This window comes from Prionailurus viverrinus, chromosome A1 (genome assembly GCF_022837055.1).
Source record: "Prionailurus viverrinus isolate Anna chromosome A1, UM_Priviv_1.0, whole genome shotgun sequence".
Classification (NCBI taxonomy): Eukaryota; Metazoa; Chordata; class Mammalia; order Carnivora; family Felidae; genus Prionailurus; species Prionailurus viverrinus.
This window is the reverse complement of record NC_062561.1, coordinates 171,244,509-171,265,641: the sequence shown is the minus strand read 5'-3', so window position 1 is coordinate 171,265,641 and position 21,133 is coordinate 171,244,509. Positions and strand designations below refer to the sequence as shown.

General features: G+C 35.9%; 1 protein-coding gene across 8 annotated transcripts in view; it reads left to right on the top strand.

Annotated features, from left to right (window-relative positions):
* The window catches only part of TMEM232 (transmembrane protein 232), a 213,254-nt gene extending 193,857 nt beyond the window's left edge, over window positions 1-19,397 (top strand). For all 8 annotated transcript variants that reach the window (XM_047866564.1, XM_047866579.1, XM_047866570.1 and 5 more), the window contains 2 exons: window positions 15,148-15,241; window positions 18,764-19,397. In XM_047866564.1, coding sequence (XP_047722520.1) covers window positions 15,148-15,241; window positions 18,764-18,955 — 286 coding nt within the window. In that variant the 3' untranslated portion in view covers window positions 18,956-19,397. The remainder of the gene's footprint in view (window positions 1-15,147; window positions 15,242-18,763) is intronic.
* The last annotated feature ends 1,736 nt before the right edge of the window (window positions 19,398-21,133 follow it).

Sequence of the window (21,133 nt, the reverse complement as noted above, 5' to 3'; positions counted from 1 at the left end):
CTGTACGTGTGGGATGATGTACATTCTTCTTGACTTTCAGTAAGTTAGAGATTATTTTGGAAGTTTTCTTCTACTTTCCACTTAGCGAAGAGAGGTCTATATAGGACTGGTGTTTGCCAACAGAAAGGATTTACAAATTGTCCTTTGTCCCTTTCTATACATTTGCATGCTAGTGGATGCCCAAAGTTAGGTGTATAGCTGGATAGCCTGGTTCCCAGTCTCTCTAGTAGGATTTTATCTAATGTGGCTCTGCTGGAATGTGAGGAGATTTTCCATATTCCACCTGGATCTCAGATTGCTGACTAGTGCTATTATCCTCAGTCTGTTTGGAAAACAGAGGCCCTTCCTATCTCTCCAAGTTTCTGCTTACTCCCAGTAGAACTTCATTTGTGGTAAGTAACATTTCTATGATATAATTAATCTCTGACCATCAATTTTCTTCTATTTAATTTTTAAAATTAATTTTTATGGCCTGGAGAAGGTAACTGTATATATAGGGGAGCAGATATGGGGAGGGGGAAAGTAACCACTTAGGTGTTGCAAAAATAGTTACCTGCATTATTGGTTGGTTAAGACCTTGTAAGCAAATACTCATAGAGCAAGGACTTCCTGCTTTCATGTGAGCATTTCCCCCTCTTTCTTTCAGAAGAGTGCTGGTGGGTCCTCGTTTCCATTTTGAAATCCAATTCCTCTATTACTAAATATTGCACATAGTAAATATAGATTCTGGGTTATCTATTTTTTCGATCAATTCCCAATCAAGAACATATTATAATGGAATAAGAGTGTTATTATAGGGATACTGCAAACATAGCATAGTATATTTTTAAAGTATGAATAATTTCAAGAATTTTTTTCCTTAGCTATTATCAATAACAAATTATTTGTAATACATCTCATAATTATGGAAACACGCCAGCATGTCAAGAACTTCTAGAATAAAACAGTGGCAGAATATTAATATTTAGGCATTCTAAGTTGTTTAGCTTCAAGCCTAAAATCTTATACTATTGTATTTTCTATCCGGCAACAGTTGAGTCCTTCAGAGTCAGGAAAGAGGAAAAAACATCTCTCATATTTCCCCCTTCACCCACCCCAAATCTGTTGTTGCTATGGCAATTAATTGCTCCTCTGGTAAGACAACTCTGCCAATCTTTCATACTCTGTCACCATTCTGTTTCAATAACTCCTGAAGTGGTCCCACTTCTTTAAGTATTTCTTGTTCAATCTACACAACTGTCAGAGTAATCATTTTGAAACACAATTCTGATCGTACTATTTTACTACTTAAAAGCTTTCAAAGACTATAAAGGTGTTGTGCTGAATGAAGGCAAAATCTTCATAGAGAACAGATTCAGAGCCCCTAGTTTCCATCTCTATCACTTCCACTTTCCCCCCTTCCTTCCTCTTCTTGAGGACCAGAATGATATATTCCATAGATTGTCTGATGTCTCTGTCTGGCATATAAGAAAAAGCCTATAAATCCTGATATTTCTGGATTCTTCAAGAAAATGGCTTCACTCCTGTGCTTAGCAGCCCCCTAAAATGGCCTCCATTGATTCCTGTTTCTTGATATCCATGCCCTGGTGTAATCACTTCTGTTATAGTGATGAGAATGTGGCAAAAGGGAGAAGATGCCACTTCTAAGGTTGGGATACCAAAAAAAAAAAAAAAAACCCACAAAAAAACCAGAGGCTTCTGTCCTGGAGACTCTCACTCAGTCACTCACTGACTGTGAGGGAAATTAACCACCATGTTGCCTTGAGGAGGGGCTTGAGTGGCAAGAAACTGATGTCTCTGACCAATAGCCAGTAAGGACGTGCCAATAGTCATATGAATAAGCTTGAAACTGAATTGTCCCCCAAGGAGCTTGATGCCTGCAACCTCTGCCAACACCTTGGTTTCAGCCCTGAGAGAGACCCTGAGCCAAAGGCCATGTCCAAATTCCTTACCCGGAAAAACTGTGAGATGATTAACCTCCTGCTTTAAAGATGTATGAAAATTGCTAACTGAGGAGTAATTTGTTATGCAGTAATATGTAACTAATGTAATCACACCATGATGAGAGCCATTATTCAACAAGCCCCAACAACCCACCCAGAGCTTCCCATTGCCTTTTTACTATTTTGCTTTTAAATACAAATAATTGGGAACAGGGGCATGAGGAAAACCTGGGGAATGATGGTTATGTTCATTTTCTTGAATATGATGATGTTGCCAAGGGCATATATGTATTATCAAAATGAATGAAATTATATATTTTAACCATGCACAATTTATTGTCTGCTAATTATACCTCAATAAAACTCTTAAAATGTGAATAGAGATAATAGATTCACCAAATATTTGTAAAAAGACTCTAACATAAGAGATAGAGACCCAAATAAAATGTAAAGTCATTCAGAAAACTGAAACTGTGTAGGACAGAAATGAAGTTCAAAAAGACACTATAATTATCTTCTGAGAAATAAATGAAAATTTTCTCATCCATGAAAAGGGGATGCTATAAAAAAGAACAGTACAAGAAAGAATTCTTAGAAATTAAAAACATAATAGTGGAAGCTAAAAATTCAACAGAATGTTTGGATGATAAAAATGAAGAGATCTCTCAGAAAGTAAAATAAAGACACAAAGAGGAGGGAAATGGGAACAAGAAGATAAGAAATGAGAGGCACAGTTCCAGAGGTCTAACATTAGAATAAAGGGAATTCCAGGGGGGAAAAAAGAACAAAGATGACTAAGGGAAGTTATTTATCAATGAAAGGCTTTTTGTTGTTTGTTTAATTTGAAGAACTAAAGACAAATTTATACATTTAAGGGGCCCAAATAGTGCTCAAAAAATAAATTTTAAAAGACCTATTGTAAGGAACTTTGTATTATCCATTATATGTAATAAATGACCAAAAAGTGTAGCCACTAAAAACAACACACATTTACCGTCTCACAGTTGCATTGAGTCAGGAATCCAGACATAATTTATCTAGGTTCACTGTTTGAAGGTCTTTTACATGCTGCAATCAAGGTGTTGGCCAAGACTCAGGTCTCATCTGAAGGCAAACCTGGGAAGACTCCACTTGGAAGATGACTCATAAATTATTAGAAGGATTTAATTCCTTGTGTGTTGTTAGACTGAGAATCTAAACATCTTATTGACTGATATCCATAGACCATTTTTGTTACTTGCCTTGGTAGGCCTCTCTAATATGGGAACTTGAATTACCAATGCATACATGCCAAGAAGGCAAAAAAAGAGTTAGCTAACAAGACAGAAGTCACACCTAATTATTGAAGTGATATCCCATTACATTTATTAAATTGTATTGGTCAGAAACAAGTCATTGGGTAAGCCCATACATACTGTAGGAGAATTACACAGGGCATGAGTACTAGCAGGTGGGGATTATTAGGATGATTTTGGAAATCTGCCTACCACACACTTCATTGTGAAAATTGAAAAACTAAGGAAAAAGTAAACTTAAAACTTCCTGTGACAGAAACCATTAGCAATCATAAAACATTTCATGTGTTTTTTGTTTTTCCAGAAGACTTTCTTGCAGTTAGATTAGAATAGTGGTTCTCAGTCAAGGGTAATTTTGGCTCCCAGAAGACTCTGGCAACATTCATGGACATTTTCGGTTGTCACAAGTCAGGGGTGTTAATCATTTGGAAACTTGAAATGTTGCTAAATGTCCTACAATGCACAGGATAACCCCCCACAATATAGCAAAGTCTAATCTAAATGTCAATAGGTCATGTTTAGAAACCCTGGATTAGAATATATTTTTTGCTAAGTACTATGAGCCGAAATGACATGACACTTCTGTGGCCAAACAATTAAGATCTAGTATCTCTCCTCGCCAGGGGTATTCCCAGAATGACAGTGATATAGCACACCTAGAAAGCAACCAGTTCCAAATGGTGTACAAAGATATTTAAACTCAATAAGTTCAAACCTGAAGTTATCACTTGTTTTCCATGCAATCTGTATCCCTCAAGGAACTCTGATACACGTACACAGTTAATTTATATGTACCTTTATTTTCACGAACACTATAGTAACTCCTACTCATTCTTGAGATTGGTTTCAGAGGTGTTCCTAGAGCCATACCTCTGCCTGGGGGGAGATTACATTCTTCCTGCTTTGTGAAAGCATCTACATAAGTTTCTATAAGCTGCCGTTAAAAATATTAACATCCTTTTTTTTTTTTTTTTTTTTTTTTTTTTTAATTTTTTTTTTTTTTCAACGTTTATTTATTTTTGGGACAGAGAGAGACAGAGCATGAACGGGGAAGGGGCAGAGAGAGAGGGAGACACAGGATCGGAAACAGGCTCCAGGCTCTGAGCCATCAGCCCAGAGCCCGACGCGGGGCTCGAACTCGCGAACCGGGAGATCGTGACCTGGCTGAAGTCGGACGCTTAACCGACTGCGCCACCCAGGCGCCCCTAACATCCTTTTTAAAATTAACATCACTTTACTGTGTCTTTCAGCCAATCAAATCATAATCCAGTTGTGATAACCACACAAATTAATGTCTAAAATGAGAATGATAAAATGGCCCAGACTTTAATGGCTAAATTGATTCATAGGATTGTAGAAACACTAAAAAGTAGAGGATAAATCTGCAATTCTAGGATAGCAGAGGACCATCCCTAGCTTACGACTGCAAAATTTTGTTTCTGGAAATGCAAGAATTGTTTTTGTGTGACATGTCCATTGGAAATTTTGACTTAGACTGAAAAGATATTAAAATTCAAAAAGCCTTGACTTTGAGTTCCATAGTTTCTCGGTAAGCTGTAGTCAATGTGAAAGTGACACCTGAAACTTTCCGGCAGGTGCTTTATATGGAAACCACCAGATCAATAGTCTGACTGGCAGGGAAAATTACGACTGAAACTATAGTAGCCGATGTCTAAGACAGAGCACATTGGATGGGATCTTTAAGAATGGAACAAGGCCAAGGACCCTGGAGTTTCCCTTCACTGGTGATTCTCATGCCAGGCAGAAATGGGATCATTGTCCAGCCTGAAGATGTCAGAGAGGGGAGACCACAACAATTTTTTAACTCTCACTGAGCAGGCTGTATTTATAGAATGTTTTTAAATGCAGGAACTACAAAACAGAGCAATTAAATAGGCTTCAGATATTTTAACATAAGGGATAAAGTAATGGTAATAATACTAGTTGAGAACAACTTTTTTCTTTATTAGCCTACTTTTACTAGCCTACTTTGGATAGCTCTTGTAAATATCTGTGCTTTAAATCTTGTCCCTTATAGGAAGCTGTAATCTTGAGGTCCTGTGATTTGGACAATCTAATTATGGTGAAGGAAAATAAAAATGTTTAGATATGATATATTACTTGAACCAATTACCCTTCCTAAATAGAAAATCAACATTATTAATTTGAGATAAAAATCTTCCATTTATGTGCCCAGAAAGTAATTAATTTTTAACCCCCTTTTAAAAAGATGTATGAAAGATTAAATTTGAATAGATAGGGTTCTGAGTGTGAAAGTTATGGTTAAATATATCTCTAAGGACTTGAAACTTTTAGTTTCCTGAATGTTCCATGGTTCCTAAGGCCACTGAATTGAAATGGAATTGGGAAAGATGCTACTGAAGTATTAATGGACAGTTCTACTTAAGATCTAATTTTGTATGTAATCAAAGTTGTTATTAGCTTAAAATGGACTATTATATCAATAGGATGTTTTATACAATCCTCATGGTAACCACAAAGCAAAAACTTATAGTAGATACACAAAAGGTAAAGAGAAGTGAATCAAAGCATATCAGTATGGAAGAAAACATCAGTTCACAAAGGAAGACAGCAAAAGTGGAAGAAACAAAGGAACTATAAAACAGACCAAAACAACAATAATATGGCATTAATTCATCCTAACCCATCAATAATTACTTTAAATATAAATATACTAAATTTTCGAATGAAAGCTATAGAGTGAATGAATGGATTAAAAAACAAAACAAAACAAGATACTGCCTACATTAGGCTCACTTCAATTCTAAAGACAGGCACAGACTCAAAATAAAGAGATGTAAAAGATATTCCATGCAAACAAAATTTTAAAAAGGTAGCTATCTTATATGGGACAAAATAGACTTTAAGTCAAAAACTGTAACAGGAGAAAGAAGGTCATAACATAATGAAAAAGGGGTCAATTCATTAAGAGGATATAACAATTGTAAATATGTATGTACCCAACTTTGAGGCAACAAAATATATTAAGCAAATACTATATATCTGAAGGGAGAAATAGGCAACAATACAATAATAGGAGACTTTAATTTTTCCTTTTCAACAATGTATGGAATTTTCGGACAGAAAAATAAAAAGAAAACATTGGACTTAAATTATACTTTAGACCAAATGGACCTAACAGACATTTACATAACATTCCACCTAACAGCATCATATTCTTCTCAAGTGCACATGGAACATTGTCCAGGAGAGATCATGTTAGGACACAAAACATGTATTTAGCAAACTTAAGAGGACTGGAATCATACCAAATAGTTTTTCCAACTACAATGTTCTAAAACTATAAAAATCAATAACAGGAGAATAACTGGAAATTCACAAATATGTGAAAATTAAATAACATTCTCCTGAACAACCAATGGATCACAGAAGAAATCAAATGTGAAATCAAAAAAATATCTTGAAACAAATGAAAATGGAAATACAACATAGCAAAACTTATGGGATGCAGCAAAAGCAGTTCTGAGGGAAGTTTATAGTGATAAATACTTACCTTAAGAGAAAAAGAAAGATCTCAAACAACCTAACTTAATACCTCAAGGAACTAAATGATGAACAAAATAAGCTTAAGGTAGCAGAAGTAAAGACCTAACAGATCAAAGAAATAAAGGAAATAGTAGAGACCAAAAAATGCTAGAAAAGATTAATGAAACTAAGAGCTGTTTTTCTGAAAAAATAATCAAAATTTACAAGCCTTCATCTAGACCCACCCCCCAAAGAGAGAAGACTCAAATAAATAATAAAAAGTTATGGCATTGCAACAGATACCACAAAAATATAAAGGATTATAAAAGACTACTACGAACAATGATATTCCAGCAAATTGGATAAACTAGAAAAAATGGATAAATTCCTAGAACCATAAAACCTACCAAGAATTAATCATGAAGAGATAGAAAATCTGAACAGACAATAGCAAGTTGATTAAATCAGCAGTCAAAAAACAAAACAAAACAAAACAAAAAACCTCTCAACAAAGAAAATCCCAGACCAAATGATTTCACTGGTTTGGTTAATTCTACCAAACATTTAAAGAAGAATTAACATTAGTCCTTTTAAAACTCTTATAAAAAAACTAAAGATGAGAGAACACTCTCAAACTCACTTTATGATGCCAGCAGTACCGTGATAACAAAGTCTGATAAGGATACTACAAGAAAAGAAAAGTACAGGTCATTTATCCTAATGAATATAGATGCAAAAATTCTCAACAACAGACCAGCAAACCAAATTCAACAGCACATTAAAAGGACCATACATCATGATCAAGCAAGATTTATCCCTGGATGCAGGAATGTTTCAACATGTGTAAATCAATAAGTGTGATATAACACATTGATAGAATAAAAGATAAAAATCATATGATCATCTCAATAGATGCAGAAAAGCATTTGACAAATTTCCCATTTTTACTTCATGATAAAAATCCTCAATCAATTGGGTATAGGAGGAACATACCTCACAACATAATAAAGCCTATAAATAACAAGCACACAGCTAACATTGTACTCAATGGTGAAAGCATACTACTAGAAGCCCTAGACAGAGCTGTGAAGCAAGAAAAAGAAATTAAAGACATCCCAAGTCAGAAAGGAAGTACTTAAACGGTCTCTGTTTTGCAGATGACATAATTTTATATGCAGGAAAACAAAAAGGATCCATGAAAAACTATTAGACTAATAAATGAATTCAGTAAAGTTGCAGGATATAAAATCAACATACTAAATCAGTTGCTTTTCTGTACATTGACAATGAACTATCTAAAAATAACCTCTTTTACAAAGCATCAAAAACAATAAAATACTTAGGAATAAATTTAATCAAAGAGGTGAAAGTTCTGTACACTGACAACTTTAAGGCATTGATGAAAAAAACTGAAGAAGATACAAGTCAATAGGAAGATACTCCACGCTTATATATTGGAAGATTTTAACACTGTTAAAATGTGCATACTATCCAAAGCAATATATAGATTCAGTGTAATCCCTATCAAAATGTCAATGGAGTTTTTCACAGAAGTAGAAGAAAAACAAATCCTAAAATTTGTATGAAATTACAAAGGACTTCCATTAGGCAAAGCAATCCTGAGAGAAAAGTTAGAGGCATTACACTTCTCAATTTCAAACTATAGTACAAAGTTATAGTTATCAAAAACGGTATGGTGCTGGCATAAAATCAGAAACATAGACCAATGGAACAGAATGAAAAGCCTGGAAACAAACCCGTGCATATACAGTGAACTATTATTTGATAGGGCAGCCAAGAAAATTCAATGGAAAACAGTTTCTTCAGTAACGAGTGGTGGGAAACTTGGGTATTCATATACAAAAGAATCTATTCATATCCCCCTCCTATACCACTCACAGAATTAATTTGAAACGGATTAAAGACTTAAATATAAGAACTGGAACTGTTAAACTCCTAGAAGAGAACATAAGAAAAAATAACCTCGACATTGGTCTTGGCAACAATTTTTTGGATCTGACCTGAAAAGCAAAGGGAACAAAAGTGAAAATAAGCAAGTGGAACTATATCAAATTAAAAAGCTTCTGCCCAGAAAAAGAAAAAACAAATCAAACCATGAAATGGTAACCTATAGAATGGGAGGAAATATCTCCAGAACATCTATGTAGAAAAGAATTTAATATATAAAATAAATAAGGAACTTCTACAACTCAGTAGCAAAACACCCCAAATAATCCACTAATAAAGTGGGCAAAAGACCTGAATAGACATTTTTCCAAAGAAGACAAATGGCCAACAAGTACAAAAAAAAAAAAAAAAGGTGCTTATTATCACTAATCAAATCAAAACCACAATGGGATATTACCTTATACTTGTTAGGATGTTATCAAAAAGATAAAAGATAACAAGTGTTGACAAGAATGTGGAGAAAAGGGAATCCTTGCACACTCTTGATGGGAATGTACAATGGGTACAGCTGTTACGGAAAATAGTATGGAGGTCCTCAAAAATTTAAAATAGAACTGCAGTGTGATCCAGCAATTCCACTTTTGGGTATATATCCAAAGGAAACAAAATCACTATCTCAAAAAGATATCTGTGCCCCCATATTCATTGCAGCATTGTTTACAACAGCCAAGACATGGAAACAACCTAAGTATGCACTGACAGATAAATAGATAAAGGAATGTGGTATATATGCATGATGGAATATTATCTAGCCATAAAAGGAGAAGAAAATTCTGCCATTTGTGACGGCATGGGTTGACCTTGAGGGCATTATGTAAGTGAAATATGAAATAAGCCCAACAGAGAAAAGCAAATACTGTATCATCTCACTTACATGTGGACTCTAAAAAAGCAGAACTCATAGAAACAGAGTAGACTGGTATTTGCCAGGGGTTGGAGGAAGGGGGAAATGGGGAGACCTTTATCAAAGGGTACAAACTTGTAGTTATAAGAGGACTAAGTTCTGAAGATCTAATATATAGGATGGTAACATTGTTAACGTAGTTAGCAATACTGTGTTATATACTTGAATAGTGCTAAGAGAGTAGATCTTAAACGTTCTCATCACATACAAAAGTGCTAGTTAGGTGAAATGACAGAGGTGCTACCTAATTTTGTGGTAGTCATTTTGTAATATATACCTGTATTAAATCATCATGTTGTATATCTTAAACTGACACAGTGTTATATATCAATTATATCTCAATAAAGCTGAAATAAAAAGAAGAAACTGCAGTAGAACTGAGGAAGTCTTTGAAGAAATAAGTTGGTTAAGGAGAGTATTCTAGTAGCCAAATAATGAAAATTTAAGCTTCCCAAAAGGGAAAAAGAAGTATACAATTGATTGGAACAAGTTTGGAATCAGTGAAAAGTGATACATCCACAATGTTTTTGAGGATCATAAATCTATGATGAACATCAAAAAGGAAAATAAAGCATACTAGAAAAAATGCCAGCCAATGAGTCTGGGTGCCCAGTTTCTCTCCAATCAACCAATCAATCAATCAGTGTGTGATAAAGGGGTAAGTCATTGAATTGCTAAACAAGGAGGTAGTTCTGTGGGTTGTTTAAAAATACAGTTTCTTTCCCTCATTGGGTAATTCCAAAGGTTATTTTAGTCGGCTTGAGATAAAAGCAACCTTTTACCTGCTAAGTTGATGCTTCAACACTGAATCATAGGTCAGAGTGTGAAATGCAGGATTAAAGAGGCCTGAGACATGGGCATGCCACATGTTTCTGGGGAATACCTCCTGTATGATGGGATGTTCACTCCATACTTGTATATCTTCAGAAAATCTTGGGAACCTGAAAAACCACAATTCTGTTTAAAAAACTGTGTTATCCCTTATTTTTTGTTTTTGTCTATTTTGGCAAATATCTCTGAACATTTCCCATCTTTGACATATTAAAAAAACTGAACATGTCCTAAATGTGTCTTTTACTCAGTCCATAAACATCCTAGTGGGACAACCATGCATAATTCATTCAGGAAATCTTCTCTTACCTCCTACCTCTGTACTCCACAAAACCCTATTTTACTATTTTATAGAAGTTTTTTTTTTTTCAGTGTACTGTAGATTTCTGTTTACATGTCTGCAACCCATCTGAACTTCGAATTTCTAGAGCATGGTATGCAAGTTTAAAAAAAATGTTTTTTCTTCCAGTCCTTACAATAACTTGCCTCTCACAATAAATGTGGAACATATGAATGAATGAGTGAATAAATGAGTCACCTACTGTTCCCTTAAGTGTATTCTGGGTTCCATCCTTCTGAGTCCAAGTACTTCTCATATGAGTCCTTTGTTTCCTTCATCCCTGTCTGTACTTCTGCTTTGTTACTTGTAGTGGGTTGAATTGTGTCCTCCAAAAGATATGTCCAAGTTTTAAGACTCCATACTTGTCAATGTGACTTTATTTGGGTAACTAAGATAAAGATCCCTTACTAAAGATAAAGATGAGGTCATCTTGAATTAGGATGTGTCAAAAATTGCACTGGAAATTAAACAAAGAAGGCTTTATTCAAGTCTTGCAATATAGAAGAGAGATTGAATTAGACTCCCTTGAAACAAAAGACAGGAGGATTTTTAGTGCTGAAGTGAGGTAGTGGAAAAGTACTGGAGGATGTTAGAGGAGCGGGGGTGGGGAGGTGGGGGGGTGGCAATATGATGAGGTCATCTGTGCTTGCTAATTGTCAATTTCTAGGTTAAGCTCCTACCCTACCACAGATACTGGAGGACAGGGGCACTATCTTTCTTGATTGATTGGATTTTAAAGGGATGGTCAGGGACCCAGGGTCAGGAAGAAGCCTTGTCTAAGGGTTTAGTCAAGCTGAGGGGAAAGTTAAGGCTGTCTTGGTCATGTGGGCCTTATATCCGGTGACAATGTCCTTGTGTTCTTATGAATGAGAGATGGAAAATAGAAGACATTCAGAAACACAGAGAAGGTCACATGAAGATGGGGAAAATGGGAGTGTTGTGTCTATAAACCAAGGAATGCTAAGGATTTCTCACAGCCATTGGAGGCTGAGTGGCATGCAATATGTTTTCCCCAGAGCCTCCAGAGGAACCCACCTTGCCAACACGATTAAGATCTTTTGGACTCAAGGACTGGGAGAGAATGGATTTCTGTTTTGTTAAGCTGATCAATTTGTGGTAATTTGTTATGGCAGACCTAGGATTGTCATACAAGAAATTTATGGAAAGGTTTCTCTTCAATTCCCATTTAACTCCAAAAAGTCAAAATTGTACATCTCATTCATGACGTACCTTAAATGTTTTGTTCCTGCATCCCTTTTTTTCTTTTCTTTTTTTCCTCTTTTTGGTACCAGCCAAAAGCCATGGCTTCCTCCTCTGAATTCTTTTGATAATGCTGATGATAAGGGTAAAAAAGCTGGAACTTGTTTAGTATTTGCTCCATCAAACATGCTTTATGTCTTATCCTTCTTAATCCTCATAAAGATATAACAAGGTAGGTACCATTATCTTTTTATATTAAAAATGAAGACACTGAGGAACATAAGGATTAAATAGTACTAAGTAGCAGAATGAAAATTTGCTTTGAGATCTGACTGCAGAGCCCTGTGCTTAACCATTTTACTGTATTTTTCAGTTTATATAATTAAATGTTTATCTTTCTTATGTCTCATGTTGTCTCCTATTATAGTTATCTACTCATTTTTCTTTTTTAGTATAAACTATTCATCTGAGATAACTAAAAATCACAGATGCCCAAGCATATCCATTTAATCTTCCTATTTTAAAGGTTTTCTAATATTATTTATATTGTGATGCATTTCTTTCAACTTTTATGATTCAAGAAGTAATTGAGGAAACTTGCTTGAATACTTTAAACCTTTAAATAATTTTTTAATGTTTAATTTTGAGAGAGAGAGAGAGAGACAGAGTGTGAGCAGGGGAGGGGCAGAGAGAGAGGGAGACACAGAATCTGAAGCAGGCTCCAGGCTCTGAGCTTTCAGCACAGAGCCCGATGCAGGGCTTGAACTCATGAACCATGAGATCATGACCTGAGTTGAAGTCAGACACTTAACTGACTGAGCCACCCAGGCACCCCAACCTTTAAATAATTTAAAAGTTCTGTCTTATTTATCTTTTCACAGAATTTAGCACAATTCTTTGAATATCAGAAATGCTCAAATTTTACTGAACGAATACAGTTAACCCAAGGATCTGCCCCTATATGTCCCCAAATTCCTCAGCATTCTAGGATCATATTTTCCTTTAATATTTTAATAGAATGGCTCAAGCCCCTATTGGACATGTGGTGGGAAGCCCATTGGTCTTCTGCCCCATAATACTTCTGAGTCTTGCAAGTTGGGGGAGGAGTCCATATATGTTCTCTGCTCACCTACCACTTGAGTTGTTTTCCTTTGAACTCCTGCTATCAGTTTCATTCTGTGACTTGTCTCCTGCGATTGCAATCCTCTTGCTGTCCTGGGTACTGTTCCACTGACGTAAGAGTTCTATCTGGGAGACGCTTACTGATGGCTTGGACTGTAAAGGGGATTAAAGCATATCCCAGCTTTAATTTATTCATTCAAGAATTCACCAAACATACTAGCATTCATTGAGTGTCTGGTGGCACTGTGCTAGGCACTGGGGAGACCAATAATAAACAAATGAAGTCCTTACATTCATGTTGCCCATACTCTACTCAGGAAAACAAAACTCAGTCAGGCACACAGATGAATGTAAAATTACGATGGAGGTAAGTATGATGAAGGAAAGGCCCCTGATGGACTGAGGGCTATGGTAGTGGGCTTGCACAGAGAGTGGAAGAGTAAGTGTACGTTAGCCAGCCCTGTGGCAGAGAGCATCAGGGGAGAAAGGCACTGGAGAAAGGGTGACAGCACATGGAAACCACAGTAGGGTGGGGCAGGATACACTGTAGCAACTACAAAAAAGTCCATGTGCTAGAAACGTACAGATGCAGGCCAAGAAGAGAAGTGAGTCTGGAAAAAACATGCAAAGCCACTTTGCCAAGTGCAAAGTCTACTTCAGGCTTTCTTGACAATAAATGTGATCTAAATCCTAAAGTTAAGTGGGAGTTCTTAAACAGTTTGAAGTAGGGAATTGACATGATTCCCTTTGTATTTTGAAAAAAGTTCTGGCTACTGTATACAGATGAGACTAAAAAGGGTGAGGCGTGGTGGATGCAGGGATTCGAAAAAGGAAGTGTTGGTTCAGGTGAAAGATGATGGTTCAGACCAAGGAAATGATGGTGGAAATGTAGATAAATGGAAAGATTTCAGAAGCATTTAGTGCCGCATAAAGCAAGAGGACCTAGTGATATGAGGGAAACATAGGATGTCAAATGTACAAAGCTCACTAAAATTTGCTGGATAGACAGAAAATTGCAAAAATTACACTAGACATTGCTGTCTTAAAAAGTGATCAGACTTTTCTGAATATGGAAAATTTTCATGGGCTATGTCTCTCCTTAGCTTCTTGCCTAAGAGCTTTTCCTTAAACCCACTTTCTCTCCTCTAAAACCATATTCTCTACAACCATTTTGTTGCTTTACGTATTTTTGGATTCACAACAATTTCTTCATAATAATTGTAACATAATGCAACTATTATGTGGACAATTTAACACTAAGTCTCCACTAGTTTAGAGCCTAGGTTTGCACCGCCAACACTTCTATTGAACTGTTTGTAAACTGTTTGCCATAGTTTCACCCTTAGTACTACAAAGACCTTGGAGAAGTACTGAAATCACAGCATTTTTTGCTTTTTTTTTAGTATATCTTAGATCAAATTCTTAGGCTTAGACTTTCACCAGACCTTCCAGGGTCATGGGGTTATGTATGGCTATGGGAACTTTAATCTCCCCATTGGACAAAATTGATTTCATGCTTCCTTAAACCCTTCATTTCCTATCATCTCCTGTGCTACTGACTATACCTCCTAGGAGAAGAGAACTTTTTTTAAAAATTTATTTTGGGGGGGGGGGGAGAGCGGGTGGGGAGAGAGAGAGAGAATGCAAGCATGAGCTGGGAAGGGGCAGAGAGAGAGGGAAAGAGAGAATCCCAAGCAGGCTCCACACTGTGTGGGGTTTGAACTCATGAACTATGAAATTGTGACCTTAGCCAAAGCCAAAAGTGTGAATGAGTACCCAAGCATCCCAAAGATTACCTTTTTATTATTTTCTAGTTCTGATACTATATATCATTCCCTACCTTCTAAAATGTCAGTTTAGGTAACCCAACATTATTTATAGAAACTAAAAGCTATAGGTAGTAGTCTACAAAGAATAAGTACTTGATGTTAACAATGTAGAGTCAAAATGCTGTGTAATGAATTATGACTTGAAAATCCATATATTCCTGGAAGGAGAACTATCTATACCTAATATTGTTCTTGTGCTCTTTTGAAGGGAACATCCTTCTTTATCAGAACTTCCCATGTTTTCTTATCCGGATTTCTTCACCAGAGCTGATGAAGAATTGGCAAGAATCATTGACCATCATGTAAGATTGACTTCCTTAAACTAGCAGCAAAACCTTTGTTCTTTAAATGCACTTTGAATTAGAAAGTGCAGTTCTGAGACTAAAACATTAACACATCAAACTTAGAAATGAAGCCATGATTAGGCATTGCCAAACTTAATTATATCTTACTGTGCTGTATATATACTTCAGTGCCTTTATTGGGTTACAGAAAATTTGGCTTTCTGTCATTTGTAAAATACTAGCCTTATCATGCTTCCTGAATTTAGTACTGATTTCTTGTGACAAGGATCTGGTATTGAACACTGAACACTGATTTCTTTTATAATGTGGTTTTAGTAATGGAACAAAAATCTTTTGGCTCAATTTTTGGTGATCATTCCTTACCCCTGAAATATTAGACTTTAATCACTTTGTTCTTGGTATGAGTTAAACAGTGGCAATTCAAGGCCATTCACTTAAGACACCTTAATCCACTCAGCTATATTTAGTTCATGATTTATGAAATAATTTTGTAACTTTTTAAGAGTAGAGTTGGAGTAGAAGAGAAAATACTTACTTTCTCTTTTTCTTTGAATACAGTATGGACTCAATAGCATATAGAATATGTTTAATTAATTGTATCATCCTTTTATTCACTAATGAAGTTTCTGCGAAACCAATATATTATATATACAGAACATTATACAAATTTTGTAATGGTTTATAAATTGCAGCATCTGTATTTCACTATTCACTTCAACTAAATGATCTAGGATAGATGATAAGAGATAGCAAATAGCCAATGTGTATATACACATTATATGTAGTGTAGTTTTTTTTTGTTTTTTTTTTTTAATTTTTTTTTCAACGTTTATTTATTTTTTTTGGGACAGAGAGAGACAGAGCATGAACAGGGGAGGGGCAGACAGAGAGGGAGACACAGAATTGGAAACAGGCTCCAGGCTCTGAGCCATCAGCCCAGAGCCCGACGCGGGGCTCGAACTCACGGACCGCGAGATCGTGACCTGGCTGAAGTCGGACGTTTAACCGACTGCGCCACCCAGGCGCTCCATGTAGTGTAGTTTTAATAACAGAACAAAAACCTTTTGACTGAATTTTCAGTGAGTTTTTTAGCCTTGAAAGATTGATAAGACTTGAATCATTTTGTAATTAAACACATCTGCCTAGGGCTAGTTCAAGAGATAGAGGACATCCTTTTGAATGGTAGAGAGGAGGCCAGGTAGTAGCGCCTAAAAACCTTCATCTTTTTCTCTTTCCAAGGATGTAAGCATTATCGAAGTAATTGCTGCCACGGATCTGTTTATAGTGTATTCGCGGAAGTGTAAAGGAATTCTTTCTCAAAATATGTTTGACAGTTAATAGAACCCAAATTGTTTGATAGGTGGCTAGCCTAATCCAATAGTCTGCAGTATTGATTGGAGAAGGTTATGGAAGTTTCTCCTGGTAGCACATTTCAAAAAATATTCATGTATATATCATTTCCTTTTAGATAGCTATAGCAGTAGTGCTCTATACTTATATTTGCTTTTACATTAGTTAATGTGATCTTCACAACAAGCCTGTAAAACATTTATAAAAAAGAAGAATGGTAGTTTACAATGCAGTTATTTGCCTAAGGTTTTGAAGATAGTAAATGACTAACGTTTTTTGAGTCTACACACAAAACCAGATTTCCAGACTTCAAATCCACTTTTCTTCTCTGGTTTTCATAGTTGCTTAATTTCTTGGTTTATAATTACTAACCTTAACAGGGTGGAAAGGTGGAATCTGTGGTATTGACATGAAACAAAAACCTACAAGTTTAGTTGTCCCATTAAGTCAGTTGAATACTATGCAGTGGCCATATTAAGCAAATAATAAGGCAGATACCTCTAATTATTCAGCATATATTAAGGTTCCATGTACACTGCTGGTATTCTATACTATGGTGATTAAAATCCTGACTGAGTGGGTTAAATAAAGCAGTAAATAGTGCTTCCATTTCCCATCACCTTCAACTGTATCTGCATCCTCCTTCTTGCTGCCACAATCGATAATAACAGTATCAGATAAAGTAAAGACAAGACAATGGTTTATCCAAATTGAATTTGTCATGGTCAAGAGAGACAGAATGGGGAAGAAAAGTTTACTTTTTTTCCTGGGAATACCAGGAAGAAAGATCATAATGTTGTGGTGAATTCCAGCCATGCCAAGTTCTAACAAGAGAGTGAGCTAAGAAAGAGGAAGAGCTGCCTCCTGGACATTAGCAATATGATACCCCATTACCACTTTTATACATGCTGTTTGGGAAACCAAAGGGTTCTATTTTGCTGAGAGTTCTTAAGAATTAATCCTCTGTTGATTTTTCACAATGTAAAGATCAAGGTCAGGAAGTACATTGAAATCTCTCATATAAGGTAAATTAGTTGCCTTTGTTTATGGATACTGTCATTATTACATCAACTACCACTTTTATGCTATAACATAAATTTGGTAGTTTTGTCAAACAATATTATTATTTAGTTTTTTATATGACAAAAATTATATGTCACAGATGGGTATCATAGTTATCAAAGTAACATGTGTATTTCCTATGTCTTAAAATTTAACTTGGGGTAAGAAAAATGAGTATTTTATTATGCTTTTTCATTTAATATTTACTCTGAGTGTATTGACATTTAAAAAAATGTACTGCCTTTGGAAAGCTGAGGTTTTTTTTTAACTCTGTGGTTTAGTCCTGCTTATTAATATCTATATATCTCAAATAATAGTTATAATTCACAGCACTAGTCTATAGTAATTTGTAAGTTAATTGGTAGGTGCTTAAGCATTGTCTGATTGTTTGTGAGTATGGACAGACTGAGGGTGACAAAATGAGCAACATTTCATGCTAAGGGTCTTTGTGCCCTGAACTTTTTACCCGGAGAGATTACCACCTCTTTCACTCTTTCCTTCATTAAAGATAGTAGAAGGGGAAAAGAGTCCTCATGATGATGTCTGGTTGATTTGAGGTCCTTACTTCTAACTACTGATTCCTAGAATTTTGCCTCCAGATGATGCTGTTATTATTGTCATGATTAACATGCTCAATTGAAGTGAATCCTTTAGAAGTCTTTGTATTTGCTGCAGAATCAGCATTTGTCTGCCCATCAATTTTATTTTCTACTTCATATGTAATAGTATTATAATTTTTACCTTTCCCATTAATTTGGCTTTTCTTCTTGTTTTGCTTTGGCTTGATTTTTTATTTTCTGATTCCATGCTATCATATAAATATCCATATTGATGAAAAACTGAAATTCCTTTGTAATATAAAAATGTAAACCTTATTTTCTCTTTATTCTCTTTTTTTTGGGGGGGAGGGGAGGGGAGCAGAATTGTATACTTACTAATAGATGGCTTATATATATTTCCAGTTATGGTAGGGTTTAAGTTCCTTAAGAATATCTGTGAGAAAAACTGAGAAGATAATTGGATAATAGAATCTGCATCTTAAGAAGCTAAAGTGATGTATTTTTTCATGGAAATTCATATGTAAATGACACTTTCTCTCTGTGACAGTGGCAGGAAGAGCTAAAGATCCGACGGAAAGAAGATGCAATATGTGAGGCCCAAGAACGTAAAGACAAAGAGTTAGAGGAAAAAAATCACTTCAGAGAAATTATGAAGAGAAGAGAAGAGAAACTACACAAGCAAACCAAACCCTACGAGCTTCCTCCTAGGACTGAAGTAATTTCATTAGAAATAAAATGACCCCCCACCCCCGCCCCAAATTGAAGTCCATAATGCCAGAAATTCATTGCATGAAAGAGACCAAGACAGCTAGATATTAGGAAAAATTTCTTCTAATTAATTGGAAGCCATTTCTTAGGAGTTGTTATCCTGGTGCAGACTCTTTAATAGTTCTATCTTAGTCCTAAATTAGCAGCTCTTAATCACATTTGAGTGAAGTGATTTTATTAGTTAAACTTTTTCAAGAACACGGCTAGAGCTTTTCCTAATTGACTTTTTTCTTGTGATCATATAGCATATTTAATCAATGATTCTCAGAGTATTGATTTTTCATCGGACAGTTAGATGGAAGTGAATTACAAATTATTAGTCACATTTAAGGATTATTTCTTGAAAACAGAATAAGCACCAACTGATACCCCTATATTACTTATTATACAAATAAAAGAAGTAAGGCACTTGCTTAGATTTGTATTTCATAGTCAATCAACACCACATCAAACTATATGTCAGAAACTTGAATTTGATATACTATAGTAGATATACAAATCTGGAGGGGCCAGATATCTCAGAATGATTTGGTCTATAGCACATACCAAAGGAGACCCCTGATTGACAGTGGTTTTACTTTGCAAGATGAGTTTATGAGGATGGATGTGGATGGTCCTGGAAGGCACAGTAACACTTACCAGAGGGATTCATCCAGTTAGAAGTCATTTTTTAAAAGGCACTTCACTTCCTCTGAAGCTCTCAATCTATGGGTAAGAGTATTGGGTTGGGATTCCTGTGATGGCTTACATTCCTTTTCTGAAAAATATAGATAATAATCACACCTCAATTTCACACAGCTGACTTGCTGATACTCAAGAGACAGCTTATCAGGGATATTAAACTCAAATGCCTACCAGCTCCAGAAGGTAACAGAAATAAGTGAAAGGGGCTATGGAATACCTACGCTATATAAAGAAAGTTCCTAGCACTCGGCTACACTCTGCAATGTATGGTCAGTAATACAGGATCATACAGTCTTTCCAGAAGAAGTTCTCAAATAGTATTATTTTTTAAAATAAAAGTTGCTAGGGGTACCTGGGTGGCTCAGTCAGTTGAGCATCTGACTTTGGCTCAGGTCATGATCTCACGGTTCGTGGGTTGGAGCCCCGCCTCGGGCTCTGTGTTGACAGCTCAGAGCCTAGAACTTGCTTCAGAATCTTTGTCTCCTCTGTCTGCCCCTCCCCGCTTACTCTCTGTCTCTCTCAAAAATAAACATTAAAAAAAAACTTAAGAAAATAATGAAATAAAAGTTGCTTAATTTTAAGATGGTGGCAACTAATTTAAAAAAAAATCCTATAATTTGGGGTTAAATTTGACATATGGGCCACAAGTTTGTGACCCATATTATGTGAACTTACAGTGTCAATCTTTGTTTAAGATAACAATAACATGTAGTAGAAAAATGGAAGGTGGGAAAGGTGTTTTTATTATGATTCCCTATAGGGCTGTTTCAAATCTATGTTGCTCTTCCCAAACCCTTTGTGTCATCCTTGTCTCCTCTTACATAGAGTAAGTCAGTTCTCAGATATAATACCTCCCAATGCACCTTTCCAAATACCTTCATTAATATGTGCTTTCTCCACATGTGAAAAGAAATCTCTCCTACAGTCTCCTTTCCCTGAATTTCACCCCTTTCAAAATCTTCCTCTATCAGCTATTCACTATCCTCCTTGAAGAGCTCCTTATCACTCACTCCTATCCACGGAGGTCTCAATTTTCTACCATCCTTCCTACCAAACTACTCTCTCCATCAGTCCCTCAGTGATAGCAGCCTTTCTAGACTGCCCTTTTAAGTCATAACTTTTCTGATGATTTGTAAGAGAGGGAACCACTGGGCCGTGAGCTGTGGGGAGGGACTCTGGACATCTCACTGCTACTTTCAAGAATTTCAGCAAATCCTGCTGTTTCAGAACCACTTTCGTAGAAGCCTCCTGCTTCCAATTTCTGTACTGTTCCTTCTCTGGGGCACTGACTGGTCTGCCTTAGGGCTTCCTCACTGTAGACTTAGGGTCATTTACTTATTTTTCTGCCCTGCTTAGTCTGTTCCCAATTGTTCACCTATTTTCTAACTTCCACGTTTTTCTTCGTATTACCAATGTGTTATCTTCTTTTCTCCTTATGGATTTATGCCTTTAAAAAAAGTAATTC